The following is a 15,419-nucleotide window of genomic DNA, read 5'->3' as shown; positions in this document are numbered from 1 at the left end:
ATAGAGGAAAGTACAAAAGGAAGAGATGCCAGCAGGCCTTCAGGCCTTTCAGCTGATCTGAGAGTCCTTCTCAGTGGACAAAAGCAGTTTTGCGTAATATAGTTTTTATTACATGACAATAAATTGAATCTTGTACGTCAGGGGAATCCGTTTCAAAAATTTTATCTTTGTAAAACTTTTTGGTGGGTGTAACTGGACAGGGAGAATTTTTATGAAATAGGGATGTGGATGTCGCCTCCATCGGTTGTGGTCGACCATGAGTACTGCAAGCCATTGCAGAGCTGACATGGAGATCCATCTGTTGTCCATGCAGTGGGACCCCCTCTCCACGCTAATGACGTCCAAAGGAATGCAGCAGCATCACAGGAGCTGACTCCAGACTTTTCCTCGAGGTTTACTTCCAAAGTCTTTCCCATGAGCGGGTGTAGCCACGAGGCAGCGGTGGTTTGAAATCAGAGTTTTCCCTCTCCTTGATGAGTCACCATCTGTGGTTAACGAGCCCCATCTGCCCGCAGCAACTAGTTTCAAGGATCCTGCCTTTACCTCTTGTCCTGTCAGTGGGAACAGGTCCACTGGGCACAAGAATGATGCCCCACGTGAAGGCCAGGAGTTGGACTTGGTTGTCAGAGGATGTTAGAGTCGCACGCCATGAAGACCATTTGTGTAGCAGTGGAGATCATCCCCACGACCGCCCTTTCGCTATGACAACCTCTAGAGTCAATTGGATATGGTGCATGTCAATTAAAGGAACTGGGTGTTTTATAAATATGTGTGCTAAAATATTATCTTTGGTCAATTTTAAAGAATTGCTTAATGAGTTTCTTGGATTACAGGCTTGCATTCTTTGAAATTAAATGCCAGTTCTACAAGAGAGATCAGTTGATGCTGGCTGCAGGGAGACACTACGGTGAACAAGTAAGTGCATTTTCTTTCCAATAGTTCTGCTCCCACACTGATCACTTTGCAAGGTACAAATGTTAATAAATGCACGCACTCCTGATGCTTTCCTTCACGTTCAGGTTTTGGCGAAATCTTAAATGTGAGATTGGAAGCAGTCGCAGTTCCAGACCCACATGTTAACTCCCCAAAGCGCTCCCCTCTTCTGTTCATTGGACATCATCTTATACTTGCTGTTTGTGGCATTTCACTGATAATAAACATGGCTGAGCTGCTTCCCAACTGTAAATTACGTGATCCAAGTCCTCATTCTGCACCTTCGTTACCTTAACCTGGTTCCTTAACTCCAGTTACTTCATGTTCTCCTTGATTTAAGATTTTATTTACAGCTGATTCCGGCCATTGAAACCTGTGCCGCCCAATTACACCCAAATTAAACTACACCCTTGTAGATTTTGAAGGTTGGGAGGAAACCTATGGAAATTTCTTACAGCCTGCGCCGGGTTCAAATCCAGTTTGCTGGCGCTGTACCTACATTATCATCAGTGATTTGTCTCAGTGTACTGCAAATAAATTATGAGACTTTTAGTTTTAGAGCTCCCCAAGACTGAAGCCTCATAATAAATGGGTGACAGGAGAATCACAGGAGGGTTTCATGGGAGTAGGAAGAGAAAATGGATTAGTGTAATGGGTGTTTGATGGCCAACATGGGTATGATGGGCTGAAGGGCCAGTCTTCCTGCTGGCCATCAAACACCCCATGACACTTTTCATTTATAATATGCATTCAACTGGTTAATAGAATACACAAAAACTTTAGGCATAAATAATGTGTGCACTGTCCTCTTACCAGAGGTCTACAAGATTTCAAGAGGCACCTTTTTCCCAGGGCGGGAGTAGCAAACACCAGAGGACGTGTGTACAAATGAAGTGAGGAAAATTTAAGGGAGACATCAGGGGTTTACACAGAGTTGTGGGTGCCTGGATTGCATTGCCAGGGGCAGTGGCGGCTAGAACAATAGGGACATTTAAGATTCTGTTAGAAAAATAGGGAAGGTTTCGTTTTCTTGGTACATATGGGTCAGGACAATATCAAGGGCCTAACCAGTTCAAAATAGCATTTTTACCATTCACACTAGACCAATGTTAACCGGATCTCTACGCCCTTTCACACTCACCACCCGGCATCGCGGAGCAAAGGGGTGACTGTCCTCAGTAATTAGACCCTATCCCTTTCACACTGGGCTAAGCAGTACGCCCATTCAAAACGAATCGGCGACGATACACCCTCCCTAGACGGTTCATCCCTGGGGTGATCTGACACCTGCATGCCGGTTCGCGAGCGTTCACACTGGCATGTTGACCACTACATTGGTGGTTAATTACTGGGTTAAAGGCCCAGTGTGAAAGATTAATGTTGCAGTGAGATTTAAACTGAGCAAGAGGATGAGTTTTGGGATTGAAGAAATAAAACCCAGTTAACTTGGAAAAAATGTGAAGGTGAGCTGCTCAGTCTTTGCTAAATGGCTACCAGTACTCTCGGCTTGGTGCATGCTGATGCAACACTCAGTCACATCAACATCCTCAGGGTGATCGAGATGCTCTGGTGAACTTTTCTACTCTGACCAACTTTGGCGAACAAGTTCACCAGAAAACTCCGGAAATGTCCAGCAACTCAGGCACTATCTCAAGAGAAACTGTTAACATTTCAGGCTGGTACCTTTTATCAGAAGTGCCACCTCTGACGAGGTCACCAATGACTTCTCTTCCAGGAATGCCTGATGCTGTCTGACCTGCTGAGTGACACCTGCTTTTTGTCATTGCAAGGACATAATTCTTTCAGCCCACTGAGTTCCTGATCACCCAGTTGTATTTCCCCACATCCCCAAATACTCCACCACTACAATACACATTGGCCAGTATATCCATTAGGATATCCATTGTGACATGGGGAGAACGTGCGCACGTACACAGATAGTACCAGAGCACAGGATTCAAGCTGGGGCCCTGGAGTAGTGAGGTGGCAGGGTGACTGCCTAATTGCATTTTTAAATGTGAAGGACAACAGGTTTCCAGACTGGATAACAAAGTTCAAAAGTTGTGTAGCGGTTAGCTCAATGCCTTTACAGCGCCAGTGATTTGGACTGAACCAAGGTTCAAATCCCACGCTGTCTGTAAGGAGTTTGTACATTCTCACTGGGTCTGGGTTTTCTACAGGGGCTCAGGTCTCCTCCCACCGATCTAAATGTAAGTTAATGGGTGCAGATTTGGCGGCACGGACTCATGGGCCAAAATGGCCTGCTTCAATGCTGTATGTCTAATTTTTTTTTAAATTAAAAAGTTCAAAGTTCAGATTTATTGTCAGATTACATGTATGACATCACGTACAACCTTGAGATTCATTTTCCCATGGGCAAGGCAGAATGACCACTTATTGGTAAGGCAAAAAAACTACTCAAGAAGATACATATACATGTAAACAATTGCTAACCCAGTATTCTTTTGGTTTCTCTCAGTTTTTAAAGCAAATGTATGTGCTTGTTTTGGGATTGGATGTTCTTGGAAATCCTTTTGGCCTTATTCGAGGACTATCTGAAGGAGTGGAAGCATTCTTTTATGAACCTTTCCAGGTACGTCAGTGAGTGAAGAATTGAAAGTGTTACCCATGAGTTTGAAAGCTTCTCCATCTTTTAATACTCTCAATACATTGTTGACTGTAAATGTTTTAGGGTGCAGTTCAGGGACCGGAAGAATTTGCTGAGGGCTTTGTGATCGGAGTGAAGAGCCTGCTTGGACACACAGTGGGTAGGTAACAGCTTCTCATTGACTCAAACTTGAATTTAGATGCACTTTGAGCAGATGACAACAAAGGCATTGTTTAGTACATGTGGCAAAAATTTTCCTGCGGTGGGTGAGCCTCAGACAAGAAGGCACAACTTCAGGATAAAAGGGCGTCAATTTAAAATAGAGAAGTAGAAAAATTTCTTTAGTCAGGGGGTCATGAGTCTTTGGAACTTGTTGCCACAGGCGGCTGTGGAAGGAAGGTTGTTGGCTGTATTTAAGTCAAAGATTGACAGTACAGGTGGAGTACCCCTTATCCGTGATCCGAAATCCAAAACTTTTTTTTGTCTGTGATCCCATAAGTTAGAGGTCAAAAATCCCAGTCAGGGAACAGGACGTAGTGGATGGAAGTGGTGCATTATTGATTGTAGATTTTTCAAGATATGTCTATTTCAGTTAATTTGTGCATGTGTAAATATTTGTATTGTAATGTGAATGTGTGGTGGCCCACGCAAAATGGCCGATGACGGACCTGGGGGTGACACCAGCCATCATCCCAGGTGACTTCCGTTCGGTGAGAAGATGGGGAACTCTGGCGAGAACGCCAGCGAATCCCAGGTTGGTGCTCCGATGACACGGGGCCCTGACATCAGCGCCCGGGGCCCATATAAGTGCAATGGCCAGAGCAATAAACCAGTCTCGTTTTCCAAGGCTTTGGTGTGCGTGTCATTCTTCTCCATGCTCATGTCGTGCGAACGCTACATTGGTGACCCCAGCAGGTCCAACTATCAGTTGGACCTGAAAATGACAGATCGAGTGGAGTCAGCGACCATCCGTGTTGGGCCTCTTTCAGGCTCCCAACGCTCTAGGTGTTGCAGCCACATGTGTGGTTCAAGCAGGCCGAGGCCCCAGTTCCAGCTTCGCCACATCGCCGCCGCTGACACCTGCTACTTCTACGTCGTGAGTGCCCTCGATCGGGACACAACGGCAAAGGTCGGAGATTTCCATTCGCAGCCTCCAGAGCAAGGCAAATACACAGCCCTCAAAGAACTACTAACCCGTACTTTAGGGCTCTCCTGCTGCGGATGCGCCGCCTGATTGCTCCATATGGATAGATTGGGGCCCTAATGAGCGAGATGCTCACTCTAACTGAGGGTCACATGCCTTGTCTGCTCTTTGAGCAGATCTTTCTGCATCAGCTGTCTGAGGATATCTGACTCTTGCTCATGGACTAGGACTTCAATGATCCTCAGAGGGTTGCAGCCTGGGCGGACGTGCTCTGGAGAAGGACACTAGTGCTGTCGTAGACCACATCAGGAAGCCCCACAAACGACCCATAGTGAGATCAAGGCCAGTGGAGAGGCAATTAAACACACAGGACAGCTATGTTACTATCTTCAGTGATGGGGTGCGGAGGCTTGTCGATGCCGCCCATCCTGCAGGTTTCCGAGAACGTCCTGGCCAACCGTCGTTGGCTGCAGCAGTTGGCCCACATGATAGCCTCCTCTGGAACTCACCCTCGAGCAAGAGTTTTCTGCACCAAGATGAGCATCCTATCCCCCCGTGACGGAAAGCAGGTCCCAGCATTGAGGGCAGCCAACAGCTCCTCCATTTGGACTTTTGGTACCACACCATCTCCCTTTTTTTGGCAACAGCTGCTTTAATGGACCTTCACCCTCGCGGCAATGGCGCAACCGCCCCTGGGGGCCAACTTTCTTCGGGCCCACTGCTTGCTTGTCGACTTCAAGGGATGCACTTGGTGCATGCCAAAACTTTTCAGACTCTGCCACCCACCTGGACTCTATTACACTCTCAGACAATGAATTTGCCCACATTTTGGTGGTGATAGTGCCACCACAGTTCTCCACAGCCAAGCCAAAGCACCGGGTAAGGCACCACATATTGACCGTGGGCTCCTTGCTCCATGCTAGGGTGCACTGACTCCCTCTTGAAAAGCTCAGCCTAGCAAACTGGCAAAGGAGGAATTTAAGAAACTGGAGGATCTGGAGATTGTGTGGCACTCCAACAGCCCCTGGGCCTCTCCCCTCCACATGGTGCTCAAATAAGCAGGGGATTGGAGACCATGTAGTGACTACTGCCGCCACAACAAATATCCTGTGCCCCACATCCAAGACTTTCCTGTCAAACTGCACAGGACACGGATGTTCTCCAAGGTGGAACACATTCAAGGGGACCAGCAAATCCCAATTCACCCCAGCAATGTGCCCAAGTCTGCAATCATAACCTCCTTTGTTTGAATTTCTCCACATGCCCTTCTGTCTAAAGAACGCAGTATAAAGTTTTCAGCTGCTGATGGGCAGAGTGGGCCGGGACCGCCCATTTGCGTTCATCTATTTGGGCGATATCCTCATCGCCAGCCGCAGCTGCAAAGACCACCCTGCCCACCTGAGACAACTGTGCACCCGCTTGAGTGAGTTCAGGCTGACAACCCTGCGAAGTGCCAGTTCGGTCTGACGCCATCAACCTCCTTGCACACAGGATTAACAGACTCGGGGCTATACCCCTCCCTGAGAAGGTTGAGGCAGTCTGGCATTTCGCTAAAGCCTCGCACAGTTAACGAAATTCGACAGTATGATAAATTTACCACAGGTTCATACCGGCAGGAGCACGCATCATGTGCCACCTCTTTGCGCTGATGTCAGGCAAGCCAAAAGACATTACTTAGGATGATGAGTCTCCCAGGACCTTCCAGAATGCCAAAGACACGCTGGCCAATGCCACCCTCCGGTCCACCCTAGTCAGTCCACGCCTCCAGCACAATGGTAGGGAATGTGCTGGAACAATTCATTGTGGGCCAGACTCTCCCCCGCCCCCCCCCCCCCCCCCGCCAGAGCTCAAATATAGTGCTTTCGACCAGGAGCTGTTAGCGCTGTTCCTGGTGGTAAGACATTTCCATTACTTCGTGGAAGGCCGGCAATTCAGGATGTTCACTGACCGCAAGCCGCTGACCTTCGTCTTCCATAAGGTATTGGGCCAGTGGTCGGCCTGACAGCAGATACACTTGTCCTATATGTCCAAGTTTACCACAGACATTCAACATATCGCAGGGAAAAACAACATGGTAGCCAATGCTCTGTCATGCCCTGCGATCAATCAGTACCTGCCCTGCCCCAAGGGGTCAACTATGTGGCCCTTGCCAAAGTGCAGCAGCAGGGCCCTGAGATCCCAGCATATAGGATAGCCTTTTCCGGCCTCAGGGTGGAAGATACCCCCATCAGCCCAGGTAATGTGACACTGCTGTGTGATGTTTCTACCGGCACAACCTGGCACACCCTACTATCTGCATCACGGTTAAAATAGTGGCCAACAGATTTGTCCAGCATGGCCAGGTTCAGCCATGTACACATCTACATAGTTGGGCCATTGCATTTTCCCATGGGGCAAGATACCTTTTTACCATGGTTAACTGCTCCACGAGGTGGCCTGAGGCAGTCCCACTGGCTGATACCACCTCAGAAACCTGCACCAGGGCATTCATTGATACATGGGTCCCAGAGCACCAAACCGGATGGAGGTGGGGTGGGGGAGGGGGGCTCAATTAATCTCTGGCCAGCACTGGGGACACAGGTCCACCATGACATGGCGTGTCTTCCTCAGGCCAACAGGTTCGTGGAGCGCTTCCACAGGCACCTCAAGGCAGCCTTGATGGCCCAGCTCAAGGTTCCCAACTGGGTGAATGAACTGCCTTGGGTTCTGTTGGGAATTCGATCTATGCCAAAGGAGGAATTCACTGCCTCGTCAGCAGAGATGGTCTACAGTGTGCCTTTGATCATCCCTGGGGAGTTCCTGGTCTCTGACAAATGCCTGGAAGACCCTGCAGTGACCCTCGAGAACTTGCAGTGAAAACTGGGGTCCCTGGTCTCGCAGCAACCCCTACCACACAGCCAGCCCAAACATAACCCAGGGACTTAAAGACTGTTCAGTATGTATTCGAGAGAGGTACTCGACCTGTATTTGATTAATCAGGGCATCAAGGCTTATGGAGAGAAAGCTGGAGTATGGGGATGAGTAGGAGCATGGATCTACTCATGGTTAGAATGGTGGAACAGACTCGATGGACCAATGAGCCTCTGCTCCTACATCTTTCCAATGGAGAAAACAGGATCTTCTAGTCCATTATTCTGAGCTATTATTCTGCCTATTCCCACTGACTAGTACCCAGTCCATATCCCTCCATTCCCCTCTTGTCCAAATTTTTCTTCAATGTTTGAATTGAGCCCGCATTCACCACTTTAGATGGCAGCTCGTTCCACACTCCCACCATTCACCCTAAATTCATGTTCCCTGGTTTATGTCTCACCTAACCTCAGTGGGAAAAGCCTGCATGCATTTACTCTATCCATACCCCTCATTTCTTGTCAGTCTGTCCTTCACTAGATTTAAACCTCACTTCAGCCCTGTAGAAGACGAATAATTTTATTGTGTGCAGGTGGTGCTGCAGGTGTGGTGTCAAGGATAACAGGCACGGTCGGCAAAGGTCTTGCTGCAATCACAATGGATAAAGAATACCAGCAGCAACGCAGGGAAGAAATGAACCGCCAACCCAGAGACTTTGGGGAGAGCTTGGCCAAGGGAGGAAAAGGCTTTCTAAGGGTAAGCAATTTACTATTTTTTTTTATGTTTGAGATTGTTTTAATGCACTGTTATGTGCAAAAGTTAGGAATCACAGTTTAAAAACAAATCCTGGAGAAACTCAACAGGTCAAACTGTGAGTTTCTCCAGCATTGTGTTTTTACTTTTTAGATCATATAGTGTACTTTATATATCAAAGATATATAACTATTGTTTCGGGCTTGAGCCCTTCATCAAGAACGTCCTGAAATAAGATTTAAATTTCTACTCTTTTCAAAGCACGGTTGGTGGTTCTCACCTCTGCGATGACACTATCAGGTCCATGTGTTTTAAAATCATTGATCAAATCAACAATAATTGTATTGTTTTCTGTAAGAAAACTGCAAGGATATTAATGAATTTCCTTTATCCTAAACCTATAGCGTGAGTAAAATGATTGTTGCAGTCCATCCTATCAATACCTCAGAATTTTATATACTGTGGTTGCTGTTTCATGGTGCGAAATGAAGAGTCAATAGTCGAGTTGAGTTCAAATGGAAAACAACAGTTTACTTTTTAAAAGCCCCGGTCTCCCAGCCACTCCCGCATCACTCATAGCTGAAGGTGATGTCATCACGCTGCCCAAGACTTCCCGAGTCGGTTCAATTTCCTGGCAGGTGAGCCGCCACATGACCCCTGCCCCCAGAACTGGCTTCCGGCGGCACGAACGCTGGTGTCTCTGCCTCTGTCTTCCAGGAAACAGCATCAATGTCGAACTGCCAGGTACAGGGCCAATAACTCTATCAAAAGTGCTATATTTTGTCTCTGAGGGTTGTAGGTGCCTACTAAAGAATGCAAGAGGCTTTCAGCGTCCATTGATGCTCTGCTCCAATACTCTGCCCACTGCTGAATCTGATGTGTCAACCATTAATGCAGTTGGCACGTCCATGGATTGACCAGCAGGGTTACCTTTGCCAGGGTGCTTTTTGTGTTCTCGAACACTGTCCTCGCCTCCTCTGTCCATTCCAGGACCTTGGCTTCTATGGACGTGAGGTCAAACAGAGGCGTCACGATCTGGGCTCCAGCTGGTAGATGTTGATCATTCCTACAAGCTCCTGTAGGCCTTTGACAGTGAGCAGTTTTGCAAATTTGAGGATGACCTCCACTTCGATTGGTAATGGGACGACACCCTGGCTGCTGATTTGATGTCCCAAAAAATTAATTGAGGACAGCCCGAATTTGCACTTTGCGGAGTTTATTGCTGGACCAAAGTCTTGTAGGTGGTGGCAGAGTAAATGTAGGTGCTGAAGGTGCTCTTTGTGGGAGTGGCTGGCAATGAGTATGTCGTCCAAGTACACAAAGAGAAAATCCATTCCTCGCACCACCGCGTCCATAAGCCATTGGAATGTCTTAAGGCCAAACAGCAAACGCAGAAACTTGAAGAGACCAGATGGTGTTATGATAGCAGTTTTGAATATGCCTTGTGGGTTCACCAGGGTCTGTTGATGCCCTCATACCAGATCAATCTTCGAGAATACCCTGGCCCCATGGTAAAGTGGATATGAGTCACTGGGTAGCTGTCTGCGATGGTGGCATCAATGAGTCACCTATAATCCCTCCACAGTCACCAGTCTCCTGTAGCCTTGGGTACCATGTAAAGTGGGGAAGCCCACACGCCATCGGACCTGTGCACGATCCCCATTTCCTCCATTGAGAAATTCTTGTTTGGCCAGGCGCAGCTTGTCAGGCGGTGGTCGGCAGGCTTGGACATGAAATGGAGGTCCATTCGTCAGGATATGATGTGCAATGCTATGTTTGGGTGTGGCCATGAAGAATTGTGGCACAACGGTGTCCAGGAACTCCGCAAGAACCTTGGCAAATTCATTAGTGGGGTACACCACTGAGTCCAAATGAGGGATGGGTAGTTTGGCTTCTAAGTGGAAAGATTGAAAGAGTTTTGTATCTACCAACCTGTGCCCCTTTAAATCTATCAGCAGCGAGTGAGCTCGGAGATCAAAGTCCGCTCCAAGCAACGGCTGAGAGACTGCAGCCAATGTGAACCTCCAGGAGAATTTGTTTCCGCTGAACAGCAAGGGTATGGTTCACATATTGTACGTGCGAATCGTACTTTTGTGAACTGCCGTGAGCACTATGGGTATCATAGCCAGTCGGGGGAAGAACACAAACTTCAGCTCTTGTGTCGACCAGAAACTTGCATCTGGAGAGCTCGTCCCATACGTAAAGCAGGCTGTTATGGTGGCCCACCATTGTAGCCATTAGCGACATCTGACCCTGGCATTTCCTGGAAATGCACATGGTGGTTAGCAATGGCATGTTCCAGAACCCTATTGATAAAAACACCAAGAGTCTTTCTTAGTGACTTCTTTTTATGGGGATTTGTGTGTCCTCCTCGCTGGTGTGCGTGGAGCCTGGGTCTTTGGGTATGACGCAGCACTAATTTCAGTGGTCACCTTTCCTGCTGCTTTGAGCGCCACAGAACATCTGCACGGGCAGAAGACTGCAAAGTCTTCAGTGGCCAACATGAGGCAGATATCCTCAGGCATTTGCTCTAAGAATATCTGCTCAAAGATCAAGCAAGGTTTATGATCATCTGCCAGCGCCAACATGACGGCCATTAGCTCAAATGGGGCCCGGTCACCCAAGCCGTCTATATGCAGAAGCCGTACAGCTCACCTCACATCGGGAGAGACCATATGTGCGGAGAAGTAAATCTTTAAGAGCCAAATACCTGCCGTGATCTGGTGGATCATGGAGGAAGTTGACTACTCAACCTGCCGTTTCTTGGTAGAGGGCTCGTACCACATAGTAGTATTTAGTGGTATCTGCCGCTAAATTTGACGAATGTGGAATTGCGCCTCAGCTTGTCCAAGCCACACTTCTGGTTGATTTGTCCAGAACACAGAAACTGCTGACTTGGTCCATTTTGGGTTCAAAAGCCTTTTGGGCCCGTCGGAGTCACCAATGAATTGCGGTGTGAAATAAAGAGTCGTTGTCGAGTTGAGTTTAAATGGAAAACGATAGTTGGACCCATACCTTTTTTAAAACCCATGAATCCCAGCCACCTCCGTGCCATGCATAGCCAAAGGTGATGTCAGTGCACTGCCCAAGACTTCCCAAGCCGGTTCAATTTCCAGGCAGGCGAGCCACCACAATACCTGAAATCATGTTCCTTCTTCACCTCATCTACTCCACAAAGTACAAAACCAACTACTCCAATCTCTCCCCAAAACTAAGCTACTCCATCTCAGGCAGCCTCCTGCTGAATCTCCGTGCACCTTCTCCTGTGCAGTCACATGTTTCCAAAACACGGTGATCATAAATTACATCTTTTTTCATGCCTGAATAATGAAGGTTCATATCCTATGCAGATTCCTAACCATTGTATCAACCTGTGTTGGCACCAAGTGAGAACTCGCTTGGGACATTGGGAGCAATTTTCAGGCTCCTAATTTAAGAAAAGATGTGCTGATGTCAAAGGAGATTCACCAGGATGATTCAGGAATGAAAGGGTGTCATATGATGAGCATTCGACAACTCTTGGCCTGTACTTTTTGGAATTTAGGAGAATGGGGAGGGGGTGGAGGGAAAATCTTACTGAAACATTTGAAAGGCATGGGAAGAATAGGTTGTTTACTGTGGTGGGAGAGTCGATGACAAGAGGGTACAACTTCAGGATTGAAGGGTGTCCACTTAGAACAAAGACGTGTCGGAATTTCTTCAGCCAGCGGGTGGTAAGAGTGTGGAATTTGTTGTCGCAGGCAGTTGAGGCTTGGTCATTGGTGTATTTAAGACAGAGATTGATAGGCTCTTAATTAACCAGGGCATCAAAGGTTATAGGGAGAAAGGCGGGGAGTAGAAAAATGGATCAGCTCATGATTAAATAGCAGCACAGACTCGATGGGCTGAAGACCCTATTTTTGCTCCTATGTCTTAAGGTCTTCAAGAATTTATGGGCATTTTCCAAGGTCCCTCTATACTTATCATTCATGGTAGCCTCAATAGTACTCCCAAATGCATCAGCTTGAATTTGTCTTGATTAAACTCCATTAATGCATCGATATCTCACTACCAACAGCTCCACCAATCTTTGTGTTATCCATGAACCTACCGATCGTGCCTCTACATCAACATCCAAGTCACTTGCATCTATCCATAAACAGCAAGGGTCCCAGCATCAATCCTTGAGGCATACACTTGTCATACTGCAAAAACAACCCTCGACCAGCATCTTCTGTTTACTATTGCCAAGCTCATTTTGTTTTCAATTGGTTAACTTGCCCTGAATCTCCTATGTGGGACCTTGTCAAAGACCATGTCAACGACATCTCCTTCCCTGCCCTCACGCATACACTTTGTTACGTCTTCAAAGAATTCATTCTGATTGCTCAGTCAGGACCTGCCCTTGGCAAAGCCACGTTGACGTATCTTTTCTTTCCTTATCAATCATTAATCTAGTCTCTCGGGATTTTTTCTAGTCTTCCCTACCTTATGAGGCTTTGTGTATTTTTTTCAATGCTCAGAGGCTGTTATTTGTGTACTTGAGCCCTATTCCAGGATGTCTCAATGTTACACATTTTTTATCATATAATAAATAATTTCTAAAAATTTGTTTTTTTTTTCAGGGTGTAGTTGGGGGATTAACAGGAGTAGTCATAAAGCCAGTCGAAGGTACGTTTGTCCAGATTTGAATTGTGTTGTATTCATAGCCTTTTTTTTTGAACAATATTAAAATGTAAGTAGTTCTTGTTAATGCTTGTCATTTGCTACATGAACATGGCTATTTTGTTGTTCCCAGCTGCCCTAGAACTAACTGTTAAGTTTCACTGTAGTTGTAAGGAATAAGGATGGGGCTTCAAGGCATGAATCTGGGAAAGGCTGATAACCTTACAATTCACTGACGAAACCACGGTAGTGGGTTGTATAAAAATTGAAAACTTGGCCAAATGATGTGCCCACAACCACCTCACACTCAATGTCACCAAAGCCAAGAAGCTGATTGTTGACTTCAGGAAGTGAAAGCCAGAGGTTTACGGTCCAGAGGAGAGAGTAGAGGTGGCGAGGATGAGCAAATTTAAATTCTTGGGAGTCGCTATAAATGAGGGTCTGTCTTGGACCCAGCATACTAACAGCATCGTGAGGAACGCCACTCTACTTCTTCAGGAGTTGACAGAGATTTGGTATGACATCAGAAACCCTGGCAAATTACTACAGAAGTGTGGTGGAAAGTGCACTGACCAGCTGCATCACGGTCTGGAATAGGGACGCCAATACCCCTGAGCACAAAGCCCTGCAAAAGGTAGTGGACACAGCCCAGGCCAAAACCCTCCCCACCGTCAAGAACATCTGCAGGGAATGCTGCCGACAGAGAGCAGCAGCAATCATCAAGGATCCACACCGCCTAGTACACGCTCTGTTCTCGCTGCTACCATCAGGAAAGAGGTCTCGGTGTCACAACTCAGTACCACCAGGTTCAGGAACAGCTGCTTCCCCCCTCCATTATCAGACTCCTCAACGACGAACTCAATCAGGGACTCATTTAAGGACTGACTTGCACCTTATTGTTATTTCCTTTTCTGTATTACACAGTCAGTTTGTTTACATTTCTCTGTTTGGTTACATGTGTAATTTTTTTTGTTGCCTTACCTGGAGAAAAAAAATCTCAAGGTTGTACGTGATGCTCTGACAATAAATCTGAAATCCACAAAGAAGCCGGAGAAAACTCAGCAGGTCACGAGCATCCACAGGAAGTAAAAGGGAGCCAGCGTGTCGGGCCCAGGCCTTTTTCAGGAATAAGAAAAGAAATAGCCAGCTGTCTAAATAAAAAAGTGGAGGGAGTGGTGAGGAGGGTGGAAGGGAAGGGGAGAAGGAGAGGCCAAGTGGTAAGATAGGTGGTACTTTACAGACGCAACTGATGGGAATTATCAAATATTCCCATTTAGAACTATTAAAATTTGACCCCAGATCCAGAAAATCAAACCTTCCCCTAAATAAGGATATCCTAAGATCGCTGGCAGACCTTGGAATTGGAAGAATCAGTGGTCTCTGTCGTACCACAGGACCTTTTAAATAGCTGGCACTCGCGAAAGTTCAATACCGCGGGAGTTTTAAACAGTCAGCGATTGGGCCATTTAAACTTCGTTGGAGTCACAAACAGAAAACACTCAGTACATTTCAACATCGCAGGAGGTTTAAAGGAACATCGCATGGACCATTTATAAGCACCATGGGAATTACCAGCAGTGGACCCACGGTGCCATGTAAAGAAGGCCTGACCACGTAGACAGGTTAAGCTGAGACATCGGGCCCTGAGGCTTTCGCTCCCTACCATCCTCCTAGCCAATTCATAGAGAACAAACTTGATGAACTCCAAGCCAGACTTCAACATCAGAGACAACAGGGAGTGCTGCGTGATGTGCTTTACAGAAACATGGTTAAACGCAGTAATTCCGAACTCGGTTCTGTAAATCAGTTCTCTCGATGTACAGGTTGCTTCATGTGAAAGGCTTGTTTGGGGCCCCGGAGGGAGGAGGTGTGGGTGCAAGTGATGCACCTCCTGCGGGCACAGGGGAATGTGCCAGAGATGCGATGGGTGAGGAGGGATGAGTGCACGAGGGAATCGCGGAAGAAACGGTGCCTGCGGAAGGCCGAGAGAGGAGAAAAAGGAAAGATGAAAAGGAAAGATGTGTCTAGTAGTGGGATCCTATAGTAAGTGCCAGAAATTCCGGTGGCTGCGTTGGATGCAGAGGCTGGTGGGGTGGTAGGTGAGGATGAGGGGATACTATGTTGGTTGCAACTGGGGGCAAGAGGAGGCCAGGGCAGATGACCAGGAAATGGAAGAGATGCGGGTGAGGGCTGAGTCAATAGTAGTGGAGGGGAAGGCATGTTTGTGGAAGAAGACAGACATTTCAGAACATCTGGACTGGAAGACCTCATCTTGGGAACGGATGTGGCAGAGATAGAGAAATTGAGAGAAGGGGATGGAATCCTTGCAGGAGACAGGGTATGAAAAAATGTAGTCCAGGTAGTTGTGGGAGTTGGAGGGTTTATAATATATGTCAATGGAAAGCTGGTCTCCTGAGATAGAGACAGAGATCCAGGAAGGGGAGAGTGTTGTCGGAGACTGACCAGGTGAGTTTGAGGTCTGGATGA

General features: G+C 47.1%; 1 protein-coding gene across 5 annotated transcripts in view; it reads left to right on the top strand.

The window, feature by feature from the left end:
- vps13c (vacuolar protein sorting 13 homolog C) overlaps window positions 1-15,419 on the top strand; it is a 425,868-nt gene that overhangs the window by 340,132 nt on the left and 70,317 nt on the right. For all 5 annotated transcript variants that reach the window (XR_011346402.1, XM_069902927.1, XM_069902926.1 and 2 more), the window contains 5 exons: window positions 834-915; window positions 3,413-3,526; window positions 3,626-3,701; window positions 8,128-8,291; window positions 12,893-12,938. Coding sequence is in view for 4 of the 5 variants with exons in the window: in XM_069902927.1 (XP_069759028.1) it covers window positions 834-915; window positions 3,413-3,526; window positions 3,626-3,701; window positions 8,128-8,291; window positions 12,893-12,938 (482 nt within the window). In the remaining variant the exon portion in view is untranslated. The remainder of the gene's footprint in view (window positions 1-833; window positions 916-3,412; window positions 3,527-3,625; window positions 3,702-8,127; window positions 8,292-12,892; window positions 12,939-15,419) is intronic.

This window comes from Narcine bancroftii, chromosome 11, assembly GCF_036971445.1.
Source record: "Narcine bancroftii isolate sNarBan1 chromosome 11, sNarBan1.hap1, whole genome shotgun sequence".
Taxonomy (NCBI): Eukaryota; Metazoa; Chordata; class Chondrichthyes; order Torpediniformes; family Narcinidae; genus Narcine; species Narcine bancroftii.
The sequence above is the reverse complement of the archived record's forward strand: the minus strand, read 5'-3'. Positions and strand labels throughout refer to the sequence as shown.